This window comes from Scyliorhinus canicula, chromosome 7 (assembly GCF_902713615.1).
Source record: "Scyliorhinus canicula chromosome 7, sScyCan1.1, whole genome shotgun sequence".
In the NCBI taxonomy this organism is placed as follows: Eukaryota; Metazoa; Chordata; class Chondrichthyes; order Carcharhiniformes; family Scyliorhinidae; genus Scyliorhinus; species Scyliorhinus canicula.
Genome location: NC_052152.1, coordinates 179634919 through 179648381, shown reverse-complemented (window position 1 = coordinate 179648381; position 13463 = coordinate 179634919). Strand labels below are relative to the sequence as shown.

At 45.8% G+C, this 13463-nt stretch overlaps 1 protein-coding gene across 5 annotated transcripts in view; it reads left to right on the top strand.

Annotated features, from left to right (window-relative positions):
- The window catches only part of LOC119969595 (nucleolar protein 4-like), a 430219-nt gene that overhangs the window by 360814 nt on the left and 55942 nt on the right, over positions 1-13463 (top strand). For 3 of the 5 annotated variants that reach the window (XM_038803408.1, XM_038803407.1, XM_038803406.1), the window contains one exon: positions 4374-4532. The exons of the other annotated variants lie outside the window; for them this stretch is intronic. In XM_038803408.1, coding sequence (XP_038659336.1) covers positions 4374-4532 — 159 coding nt within the window. The remainder of the gene's footprint in view (positions 1-4373; positions 4533-13463) is intronic. 5 annotated transcript variants of the gene reach the window in all.

Here is a 13463-nt window from a genome sequence, read left to right as displayed (position 1 = left end):
GAACCGGCTCATCCTCGCAACCATCATGTGGGCCCTATGCACCACCTTAAACTGGATGGGGACTAACCTCGCACATGATGAGGACGCATTCACCCTCTGCAAGGCCTCATCCCAGCCCACACCACCCCACCCAACTCCTCCTCCCAGCTACACCTCCTTTGTGAATTTTGGCTAAGGTAACTGGCCTGTTTCAGGTTCTGTTTCTTCTACCTGTTCACAGTAGGATTGAATTGATATGCAGCAAGCAACCTGCACTTCACTTGGACTCTTTGGAGGTTAGTTCATATAACTTGCATCGTGCCACGCTCGCAGGGATGAGCACCATGCTTTTCAGGCTGTACCATTTTGATTTCAGGGGTATCTCTCAGGCAAGTCTCCACAGTGACCACACCAGGGTTAAGGCAGGAGTGGCTTTAACTGTACTGTAGGGCAAGGGCTCCACTAGGGAAGGGGCTGCAAAGCAATGACTCCATTGGGAAAGGGAAGAGACAGCAGGACAGCAGCTCCATTGGGGACAACAATTGAAGACGGTGGCACAGAAACACAACCTGTATCAATCTGTCAGTGATGCTGTACAGATCCAGGCTGTGGGGCTGTTCACGGTGCATTATCTTCCTTGTCTTACATAATTCATAGAATTTACAGTGCAGAAGGAGGCCATTCAGCCCATCGAGTCTGCACCGGCTCTTGGAAAGAGCACCCTCCCCAACCGCACACCTCCACCCGATCCCCATAACCCAGTTACCCCACCCAACAGTAAGGGCAATTTTGCATGGCCAGTCCACCTAACCTGACCCAAGCCGGGAATCGATCCTGGGACCCTGGAGCTGTGAAGCAATTGTGCTAACCACTATGCTACCGTGCTGCCCAAGAGAATAATAAGAGACTCCTGAAGTACAACCACGGATACAAATAAGTTATTTAGGTATCTCCACTGCCACAAAAACAAAAGAAAAGGAAGCATCAATATCAGCACTATTTGATGTATTAATGCAGTCTTGGTTTAATATCCTTTCAGAACAGTTTGTACAACCTGATCCTGAAGGGATAATAAGAAATTCCATTTTGGTATTGTTTCTACTTGGATCCCTACAGTGCAGGAGCCAGCCATTCGGCCCATCGAGTCTGCACCTACCCTCTGAAGGAGCACCCTAACCTTGGTCCACGACCCCCCATATCCCGATAACCCCATCTAACCTTTCGACACTAAGGGACAATTTAGCATGGCCAGACCATCCAACCTGCACTTCTTCTCGATATTGATGATCCCAGAATGAGAAACTTTCTTTTGACCAAATGAACATTGTTATTTTTAAATGTCACAGAAACGCACAGAAATGTGCGTTTTACTCTCGATCTGAGATGTTTTATCACATTTAGAATGTTTGGATTCATTAGCTGTCATTCTAATTGGTTAGTTATTAAAATTTGACCTATTGTCATTTGCATTCTTAAAATGGAATTTAAAACTTAAGTAAAATTCAAATTATGTATGGGATAGTGTTTTGTAAACCAATTAACCCTTTCATTGGAATTTAAAAATAAAATTCTCTTTTTCCTGGGAGTTTATGTAACTGTAAATGATTTTCTGTTGTTTCAATGCCTTTCTCAATTTAATGTATCTCTAGTTAATCAGGCAGCAGTTATTTAAATCGAGACATGGCACCAATTTATTTATATTTTTTTTTTTTAATGTATTTTATTATAAACATGCATCAAAACAGGTTACAGCAAATAAACACCCCGGGAAACATACTTCCGGCATCAATTTATTAAGAAATGTTATAAAGAAAATCTATTACATATTCTACATTCAAAAGATTTGGGCAGACATTTAGTGTTGAGCTGTAAGCTCACTACTGAATTTTGTAAAGATTTTGCTTGATGGTAATATCATTTCATCTACCAGCTCTCATGCAGGTGACTTTAGGTTACTGCTGACTATGGGTGGTGGAAAATTCCATTAAAAAAAATCAATAATAATCATGGGTGGCACGGTGGCACAGTGGTTAGAACAGCTGCCTCTCAGCGCCAAGGACCCGGGTTCAATTCCGACCTTGTGTCTGTGTAGAGTTTGTGCGTTCTCCCCGTGTCTGCATGGGTTTCCTCTGGGTGCTCCGGTTTCCTCCCACAGTCCAAAGATGTGCAGGTTAGGTAGATTGGCTATGCTGAATTCACCCTTAGTGTCCAATAGGTAGGTCATGGGGATGGGGTGGGGGAGTGGGCCAAGTAGGGTACTCTCATAAGCGATTATTATTATTGTTAGCTGCAGATTCGATAGGGTGAATGGTCTCCTTCTGCACTGTATGATCCTAATCTTACCTAATCAGTGGTATTATGATTAACCTGTATAAAGACTGGTTTGGCCTCAACTGGAGTATTCTGAACACCACACTAGGTAGAATATGACGGCTTTTTAGAGGGTTCAGAAAAGATTGACAAGAATTGGGGTGGCACGATGGCACAATGGCTAGCACTGCTGCCTCACAGTTCCAGGGACCTGGGTTGAATTCCGGCCTTGGGTGACTGTGTGGAGTTTGCACTTTCTAACCGTGTCTGCGTGGGTTTCGTCCGGGTGCTCCCGATTCCTCCCACAGTCCAAAGATGTACAGGTTAGGTGGATTGCCATGCTAAATTGTCTCTTAGTGTCCAAAGATGTGCAGGTTAGATGGGTTATGGGGATAGGGCAGGGGAGTGGGCCTAAGTAGGTTTGTCTTTCAGAGGGTCAGTGCTGACTCAATGGGCTGAATGGCCTCGTTCTGCACTGTAGGAATTTGATGGTTTTAATGATGAGGAACATGAGTACTTGGATAGATTGGAGAAGCCCCTGGAGTATTTTTTGGGGAAGCGAAGATTGAGAGGAGATTTGATAGATGTTTGCATAATTGAGGGGCCAGAACAGAGTAAATAGACAGGAGCTTTTTCCATTGACAGAAAGGTCAAGAATCAGAGGACACTGATTTAAGGTGACTGGCAAAAGCAACAGTGACTTGAGGAAAAGCTTTCTTAGCCGCGGGTGGTTAGGATCTGGAATGCACTGCCTGAGTGCAGTAAAGGAGGTTCAATTGAGGCTTTCGAAAGAGAATTAGGTAATGACTTGAAGAGAAAAAAGTTGCACGGCTAGCGTAAAAGGGTGGGGAATGAGATTGGATGAATTTATCTTGCAGAGAGCTGGCCCAGACATGATGGACCAAGTGGCCTCCTCTGATGTAACCATTGTTTTGAAAAGGATTTCCTGCAAACCACAGTTTAAATTTTTAAAAGACTCAAAATTGTTTGTCTCACTAAGGCCACGACACCAATGATTTAACAAAAAAGACACATTCCAAATACTCATTGATTTTGATTGTACAGCACTGCGGGGGGGGGGGGGGGGGGGGGAAATGATTATGGCAGAAAACAGTATAGGTACTCAAATATCTATGGATCCTGCTTCTTGAAAGTTTCTAAACACCAAGATGAATGTTATGATTAAGCCACCAGTACGTACACTTTTCACTCAGACTTTGGCCTGTTCACGCAAACGTGGATCTTGTCCTGTGGTGATGTCCAAGATGGAATGTTAATTAAGACTCCGATTGAACTTGGACTGATTCACACTGATATTGAAGTTAGTGTCATATCAGTATTGTAAATCTCATATAAAAACCAATAGCAACCCCAAAGTAAATCCATTGCACTTCCAGGTACAGTTGTTGCAAGCAGCATAATATCTTAGCATTTGGAGCCCAGCAACATTAGTAGGGCAATATAAAAGCATGTAAAATTGTCTGGGAGCCTAAACCGAGTTACTACAAACAGGCATGTTAATAGTTTTAATTAAATCAGTATGTTAGAGAAGTTACACGCTTAGAACCAGTAACTGGGTGATATGGTAGCACGGTGGTTAGCACTGCTGCCTCACAGCACCAGGGTCCTGGGTTCAATTCTGGCCTTGGGTGACTGTATGAAGTTTACACTTTCTCCCGATGTCTGCATGGGTTTCCTCTGGTGTTCCAGTTTCCTCCCATAATCCAAAAATGTACAGGTTAGGTGGATTAGCCATGCTAAATTACCCTTTGGTGACCAAAAGGTTTGGTTGGGTTGGATTACGGGGATAGGGTGGGGGCCTGACCCTAGGTAGGGTGCTTTTTCAGAGGATCAGTACAAACTCAATGGGCCGAATGGCCTCCTTCTGCACTGCAGGATTCTATGACGATAATTCTATGACTATGTAAAAAAAGTCACTCTCATGATCAGCTCCTTTAACATTGTCAACCACGCCAAATTTAACAGGAAAAAAAGTGCTAAAACAGTTTGCAATTCAAACAAGGGTAATTGCACCTTCTATTGTCCATTTATCCTCCCCCTCCCTTTTTTATTTCTGTCTCTAGGCATCTCGCCTACATGCCTCCTCTTTCAGACAGGAGGACAGGGAAGAGGGAGCTTCCAACTTCTTCATGACTACTGTCGCTGGTGCAGCTCCTTCTTCAACCAACAGGAAGCGTGCTTGCTGGAGGGTGAGACGGACATCTGGTTTCTCTTCCTCGGAGGTGAGACGCTGCGTTTCGCGGGACGCCCCACCCAGAGTCCCCACTGAAACATTCTGAAAATAATCTTGTGTAAAACTGGTGGGTGCAAGTTCCAGAATTCTCTGGAGCTCAAACTTGCTGCTACACAAGTAAAATGCAAATGTATTATCAACAGCAACTGTTACATGGGAACAATGTGTGTTCATTGTTCTCGTGTCTCGCTCCACCTCCAGTTAGAACCATCACTAGCTTTGCCAGTCTTTCTCCTGATTTATAGAGTGGGATCCTGGCTGTAAACTGACAGTTTGCCTATCAGTTGAGGCCAGGAGGACCTGATAGACTAGATTTCCCCTGTTGCAACTAGCACATGTCTGTCATATTTAAAAGCATTGAAGTGTGTAAAAAAAAACAAATAAAAGCTGTTGTTTCCTGACATTTTTCTGACCTTGATAATCTGACCCCCAAACAGAAGGACATGGGAATCCTAAACAGCTGCCAATCTAGAGAAGCATCCTCCGCAAGAAGCCATAAAAGTACAGATTAAATACAGTTTTACATTAGCAGTTTAATATCACAATCCACAGTACTCCAGATCGCCACCTACCTTTAACAGCACCACTTTGACCGGTTTGTATTAGCTTTTGATCAAATGTTCAGAAACCCACTGAAAAAAATAGTACAGCTTGAAAATCAGAGGCAAAAATATCAATTGTTATATTCTTCCAGGAGGGTAATACATTATGACAGAGGTGCTTATTCTAAAGTAGCAGAAAGATATTATGAACCAACAATAGATTCTACAGAAGTTTGTTGGTGTCTGCCTGTCTCTAATGTATATGTGTGCGACCGTACGAGTTTTTATTCTACAGCCATATAAATTTGGATTCTAGGTGTATGACAGTTCCCAGCTGGGATTTTTACCGTTGCAGATAAATGTGGCTCTTTTATCCCACCAGAAACCTGATCAACAGAAACAACTTATCCTTAACTTTTAACAATGAAATGCTGAACGGTGCTAGAACATTATAAAACAAAGTATGACACCAGGCCACATTAAGAGATATTAGGTCAGATGGCCCGAATCTTAGTCAAAAAGGTAGGTTAAGAAGCATCTAGATGGTTTTAAGAAAAACAACAGAGTCAGTGTTAATATCAAGTATTAGTATATGATGGAGGAACACAAACTCCTTCCAGTTTCCCCACAGCAACTGTTCCAGCTGTGTTCATTTTACTCTTTTGGAGACTGAGCCAATAACCAGCACCTGTCTTTAATAAGGTAATTAGTTTAACAATGGAATTGCGAAAGCATGCATTTGCTGATACATTGACAGCAGAGAGGGAGTTGGGAGGGAATTCCAGAGCTTGTGGCCAAGGCAACTGAAGGAAGATTGGATTGGATTGGATTGGATTTGTTTATTGTCACGTGTACCGAGGTACAGTGAAAAGTATTTTTCTGCAAGCAGCTCAACAGATCATTCAGTACATTGGAAGAAAGGGAATTGAACAGAATTCAAGAAAGTACATGAGAATACATGAGAGCCATCAGTGGTGGAGTAGTTATGACTGGGAATGCACAAGAGGCCAGATTTAGAGGGGCACAGATATCATTGCGGAAAATTACAGATATAGAGAGGCACAAGGCTATGGAGGGAAAGCTGGGATGTGAGTTTTAAAATCAAGTCTTGGGCGACACAGTGGTTAGCACTGCTGTCTACGGCGCTGAGGACCTGTGTTCAAACCCGGCCCCGGGTCATTGTCCGTGTGGAGTTTGCACATTCTCCCCCTATCTGTATGGATTTCACCCCCACAACCCAAAGATATGCAGGTTAGGAGGATTGGCCGTTCCAAATTGATCCTTAATTGGAAAAAAATAATTGGTTACTCTAAAAAAAAATTTAAAATCTAAACTTTGCTTGACCAGGAACCAATGTTGGTCAACAGACATAGAGGTGATCAGGGAAAGGGATTTGTTGGGTGTTAAAAACACAGGCAGCAAATCTTTGGATGACCTCAGTTTACAGAGGAGTCTAGAGGTAATGAAGACAAGCCACAGAAAAGTATTATGGCAGGGTAAAGGAGATGAACTAAGTGGTGTAAACACCAACAGTTGAATCAGTAGTGTTATTCTCCCAGAACCTATTGAAGCAGCACCAATACAAAAATATATTGGTGATGGATATTGGCCCAGATTGTGCTCTGAGGGATGAAGGTATAAATTTCATCATTCACCTTGCTTACAGATATCCAAAAAACATTTTATGGGTTAGTTAGGATTTCTACTAAGCTTGCATCTGACCAAGTTCAGCGTCCTCAATAAAGGGTCTGTGAGAGGGTCGAGCACTGGGGAAGCACTTTAATCATATGATCCATGTTGGAGCCAACCACAAAGTAGTGTGTAACCAAGATGGGAGATTATTAGGAACTAGGAACTAAAAGAACAAGTCTTCAAGAGTTATAATCTCTTGATTATTCCCAAGGACACATGCAAATTGCTTTGGGTACAAGCAGATTACACAGGCAAACAAATGGCTGAATCATAGAATTTACAGTGCAGAAGGAGGCCATTCGGCCCATCGAGTCTGCTCCGGCCCTTGGAAAGAGCACCCTACTTAAGCCCACGCCTCCACCCTATCCCAGTAATCCCACCTAACCTTTTTGGACTCTTTAAGGGCAATTTAGCATGGCCAATCCACCTAACCTGCACATTTTTGGACTGTGGGAGGAAACCGGAGCACCCGGAGGAAACCCACGCAGACATGGGGAGAACGTGCAGACTCCACACAGACAGTGACCCAAGCTGGGAATCGAACCTGGGACCCTGGAGCTGTGAAGAAACTGTGCTAACATGCTGCCCAAGGAATGGTGTGGGAAAGAGAGGGTCTATTTCATGGGGCACTGGTACTGGAAAAGGAAAGGAACCGGACCAATGACCTCCACCTGAACTTTGCTGAGACTAAGGTTCCAGTGAGGAGAATAAATAGGATCATCACAAAACTTTTTTAACTGGTAAATGCAAGGCCTCAGGTGGAGAAGGTAATGTAAATAATAGTTTGAAAACAAACGAAAGCGAAGCGAGTAGCGCAATTGTCATCAAGTTGTGCTTTAGGCATTGCCAGTAAATGAAAAACTGGAAGTTTAAAAATATATATTTTTGTTAAGGTTTTTCAAAGTTTTTATAATAATAACAGTAACAATGACATAAATATGGTATAATAAACACTTCCACCTCCATTCCAATCTTCACACACCCCAACCATAAACCAACAATCCTGCCCCCCCCCCCCCGTGCCCTGGAATACTGCATCTGCTGACATTTTAATTTTCCCAGAGAAAGTCGACCAACGGCTGTCACCTCCGGGTGAACCCAACCATTGATCCTCTTAAGGCGAACTTTATCTTCTCAAGACTGAGAAACCCAGCCATGTCACTAATCCAGGTCTCTACATTCGGGGGCTTAGAGTCCCTCCACATTAACAAGATCCGTCTCCGGGCTACCAGGGAGGCAAAGGCCAAGACATTGGCCTCTTTCTCCCCCTGAACTCCTGGCTCTTCCGACACTCCAAAGATCGCCACCTCCGGACTCGGCACCACCCGTGTTTTTAGCACCGTGGACATTGCCTCAGCAAAACCCTCTTAGCTTCATGGAAAGCGCAAAACATGTGGACATGATTTGCTGGGCTTCCCGCGCACATCGCACACCTGTCCTCTACCTTGAAAAACTTGCTCATCCTAGCCACTGTCATGTGTGCCCGGTGGACTACCTTAAATTGTATCAGGCTAAGCCTGGCACATGATGAGGATGTATTAACCCTGATTAGGGCATCTGCCCACAGACCTGCCTCTATCTCTCCTCCTAGCTTGTCCTCCCACTTGCCCTTAAGCTCCTCCACATGGGTTTCCTCCGCCTCTGTAAGCTCCTGGTAAATATTCAATACCTTCCCCTCTTCCACCCAGGTACTGGAGACGACCCTATCCTGTATCCCCTGGGGCGGCAGCACCGGAAAGGCCGGAATCTGCTTTCTCAGGAAGTCTCGCACCTGCGAATACCTGAACCCAATCCCTGCTGGCAATTCAAATTTATCCTCCGAGGCTTTCAAGCTGGGGAAGCTCCTGTCTATAAATATATCCCCCATCCTTCTATTCCTGCCCTTTGCCATCTCCGGAACCCACCATCTAGCCTACCCGGTGCAAACCAATGATTATTATAAATCGGGTCCAAACCGATGCTCCCTCCACTCTCTCCACCATTGCGCCAGATTCTCAGAGCCACCACCACCACCGGACTTGTGGAGTATCGGGCCAACGAGAACGGAAGAGTTGCAGTTATCAGTGCTCCCAAACTTGTGTCTTTGCATGACGCTGCCTCCATCAGCTTCCACACCGATCCCCCACTATCCACTTCCTAATCATGGTTATATTAGCCGCCCAGTAGTAAAAGCCTTCGAACATTGGCCTTGAGTTGCCTACCCTTTACAAATCCCGTCTGGTCTTCCCCTATCACCCCCAGTACACAGTCCTCTATCCTTGTGGCCAGTATCTTAGCCAGCAATTTGGCGTCCACATTCAGTAGAGAAATTGGCCCATATGACCCGCGTTGCTCCGGATCCTTCTCCCGTTTCAGGATCAATGTAATCGAGGCTTGTGACATTGTTGGGGAGAGGACTCCCTTCTCTCTTGCTTCATTAAATGTCCTCACCAGCAGTGGGCTCAATATCTCTGAAAACTTCTTATAGAATTCCACTGGATAGCTGTCAGGCCCTGGGGCCTTACCCGACTGCATGCCCTCCAGCCCCTCGATAATTTCCTCAATCTCAATTTGGGCTCCCAGCCCTTCCACCAGATCCTCATCTACCCTCGGAAACCTCATCTGATCCAAAAACTGCCTCATCCCCTCCACCCCAGCCGGGGGTTCCGACTCATAATCTGCTATAAAAGTCCTTAAACACCTCATTCACCCCCACTGGGCCCAGGACAGTATTCCCGCCTCTATTCTTTACTTTCCTGATCTCCCTGGCAACCTCCCTTTTCCTGAGCTGGTGCGCTAACATTCTGCTTGCCTTTTCCCTGTACTCATAAATCGCCCCCTACTCAGAACAAAAATGTCGATGCGAGAGTATACTTTGTGGACATGTGAGAAAAACTCCTTCGCCTTGGCCGTGCAAACCTCCATGGGTCTACTCCCCCATCTGTTCCATAATCCCCTTCAATTCCTTTGCCACGGCCGGCCTTCTCCCTGTCCTGGATTTTAACCGGACCAATTCTGGATCAATGACTGTGTTAAAATCTCCTCCCATAAGCAGGTTATGTGACTGTAAGTCTGGGTTCTTACCTAACACCTGCCTCATAAATTCCACATTGTGTCAATTTGGAGCATATATGTTCACGAGTACCACCCGCACCCCCTCCAGCTTCCCACTCACCATTATGTACCTACCCCCCCTTGTGTGACATGATTCTCCCTGCCTCGAATGCCACTCGTTTATTGATCAAGATCGCTATCCCCCCTGGTCTTTGAGTCCAGCCCTGAGTCAAGAGGGCTCACGTGTTTGCGCATTTGAGGGGGCTGAAGGTGGACTTGGCCATCCCACCTCTTTCTCAATCTCGTCTGGTTTATAACCTTTAGGTATGTCTCTTGTAGGGCAGCACGGTGGCCTAGTGGTTAGCACAACCGCCTCACGGCGCTGAGGTCCCAGGTTCGATCCCGGCTCTGGGACACTGTCCGTGTGGAGTTTGCATATTCTCCCCGTGTCTGCGTGGGTTTCGCCCCCACAACCCAAAAATGTGCAGAGTAGGTGGATTGGCCACGCTAAATTGCCCCTTAATTGGAAAAAATAATTGGGTAATCTAAATTTTAAAAAAAAACAAAAAAAAACAGGTATGTCTCTTGTAGCATTGCCACGTCCGCCTTCAACCCCCTCAAATGTGCAAACACGTGAGCCCTGTTGACCGGCCCATTCAACCCCTCCGACGTTCCATGTAATCAGCCTGGTCGGGGAGGGGGCTTCTCTCTCTCTCTCTCTCTCTCTCTCCCTCTTCTCTTCTCTCTCTCCCCCCCCCCCCCCCCCCCTCCTCTCTCTCTCTCTCCCCCCCCTCCTCTCTCTCTCTCTTCTCCCCCCCCTCCTCTCTCTCTCTCTTCTCCCCCCCTCCCCCCCTCCCCCCCCCGACCAGCAATCAGCCTTTTTAGGCCAGCCTGTAGCTCGCGCCCTCCGCCTCCTCGAGCCGCCCACCCCCCCGGCATTCACCGTTCCCGACCTCCCATTTGTCCCCTAGTAACAGTTCCTGCCCTGTCAGCAAAGCAGCTTCCCCCTCAGCAACAGCACTAGAAACCCAACCCCCCCAAGTCACGCTCCAGCTTATCACCTGCTTGTCCCCACTGTGCTTCCGTGAGTCAGCTGATCCATGCTGACTTGATAGTGCGCACCCATGGCACCAAGCAGCCTGTCTCCCCATTGTTCTCTCCCCTCTCCTGCCACTTGGACAAACATATTAAAAGCATCACATTCCCCTGTAAACAAACATCAGAGAAAACAGTGAAGAAACAGCCACTTTAGAAAAATAAACACCCAAAAACAGAACCAGCCCCATAGGTCATCCCCCCTCTAACCAGCTCCCTGCAAGACAAAGTTAACTTTAGCCATCAAAACAGCCCCTTATTACACATAACACTACTTATACTTATACAGCCCAGCACAACAAATCACCACCACAGTACTGTCCAAGGATTCAGTGTTTTTTAATTCGCCTCCAGCCTCTTTTCTTTAATAAAAGTCCAGACTTCGTCTGGTGTTTCAAAGTAGAAATCATGTTCCTCGTGTGTGACCCACAGACGCGCTGGGTACAACATCCCAAACTTCACCCCTTCTTAAAGAGGGCGGTTTTTGCCCGATTAAACCCAGCTCGCCTCTTGGCCAAGTCCGCGCCCAGGTCCTGATAAATGCGCGGCTCACAATTCTCCCATTTGCTGTTCCGGTCTTTCTTGGCCCACTTCAGAACGTGTTCCTTGTCCAGGAATCGGGGAAAGCGTACCACCATCGCCCTCGGTGGCTCGTTCTCTCAGGGCTTCTTCGCGAGGGCTCTGTGCACCCTGTCCACTTCCAGGGGCCGAGGGAATGCCTCAGCTCCCATCAACTTCTCCAACATGTCCGTCACATAAGCCCAATTTATTTTTTCCAATTGAGGGGCAATTTAGCGTGGTCAATCCACATACCCTGCACATCGTTGGGTTGTGGGGGCGAAACTCACGCAGACACGGGGAGAATGTACAAACTCCACATGGACAGTGACCCAGAGCCGGGATCAAACCTGGGACCTCGGCGCCATGAGGCAGCAGTGCTACTCACTGTGTCACCGTGTTGCCCGGTTAAGGAATGAGGAATAAATGTTGACCAGGATAAATGCTACTCTTCTTTACATGGCGCCATACTTTCTTTCTGCATCCAGCACAGAAGGCAGAACCTATCTCAATTTAACATCTCAACCAAACAACAGCACCTCTTCTACTGTGTCATTGTCTCAATACTGCAGTGGAGCCTAGATTATGTGTTCATATAATGGAATATGGCTTGAATTCACAATCTTCAGACTTGAGGATGAGAGTGCTATCATTAAGCCAAGGCAGTTCTATTTGTGAAGGGGTTTCATTTGAGACTGAGGAGATTCTGTGCATCTCCCAGTTACTGGCTGAAATGGAAGATTGGTTTAGTTTGTCTGTCATCTGTCTAGGTCAGTGTTGTTTCAGCTCCTGTTCAGAAAAAGGAGAATAAAAAATACAAACCTTAAAAATATATGTACGAACCATTGGTCAAAATATTAGTACTAAAGTTTCATAGAATTTACAATGCAGAAGGAGGCCATTCGGCCCATCGAGTCTGCACCGACTCTTGGAAAGAGCACCCTATCCAAGACCACACCTCCACCCTACCCCCATAACCCAGTAACCCCACCCAACACAAAGGGCAATTTTGGACACGAAGGGCAATTTAGCATGGCCAATCCACCTAACCTGCACATCTTTGGACTGTGGGAGGAAACCGGAGCACCCGGAGGAAACTCACGCATACACTGGGAGAATGTGCAAACTCCACACAGACAGTGACCCAAGATGGGAATCGAACCTCGGACCCTGGAGCTGTGAAGCAATTGTGCTAGCCACTATGCTACCGTGCTGCCTTAAGTGTTATAGCCTTACTTCCAACCTGCAGTGCCTTGTCTGTCTTTTTCAGTGCCCATCCAACATGCATCATTCTGTTGCTGAGAGAATAAGTGTATGAAAAAGCAATATATACATAGAGTCATTAATGTACTAAAATTTCCCACGGTGCTTCAGAGCTATTAACAAACAGAATATGGATGTTTCCTCTTCTGGAAGAATCTAGAACTCTGGGTCAAAGTTTCAAAATAGGGATCACACATTTGGGACAGAAAAAGGATTTATTTTTCCCTTCGAGGTTTGTAAGACTTTGGAATTCCCTACCTCAAATGGTGGTTGAGGCAGAGGTCTCAAATATCTTTAAGACAAAAGTGATTAGATTCTTGATAAGCAAGGGGGGTGAAAGGTTATTGGGCCAGGCAGGAATGTGAAGTTCAGGTTAAAATCAGATCAGCCATGATTTTATACAATGGTGGAGCAGGCTTGAGGGGCCGAGTGGCCTACTCCTGCTCCTAATTCGTATGTTCATAAAATATGACGGCGAGATGACCAAAACCTTTGTCAAAGAGATAGGTTTAAGAGGAATAAAAAGATGAACAGAAGTGGAGAGGTTTACTGAGGGAATTCCAGAACATGGGCTCAGTCAGCTGTCGGCATAGCCACCAATGGTGGAGCAATTAAAATTGGGGATGCTCAAAGGGTCAAAATTGATGGATTGTGGGGCTGGTGGAAATTTGAGAGATAGGAAGGGACAAGGTCATTGAGGAATTTGAAAACAAACAAAACTACTGTACAGTAGTGTA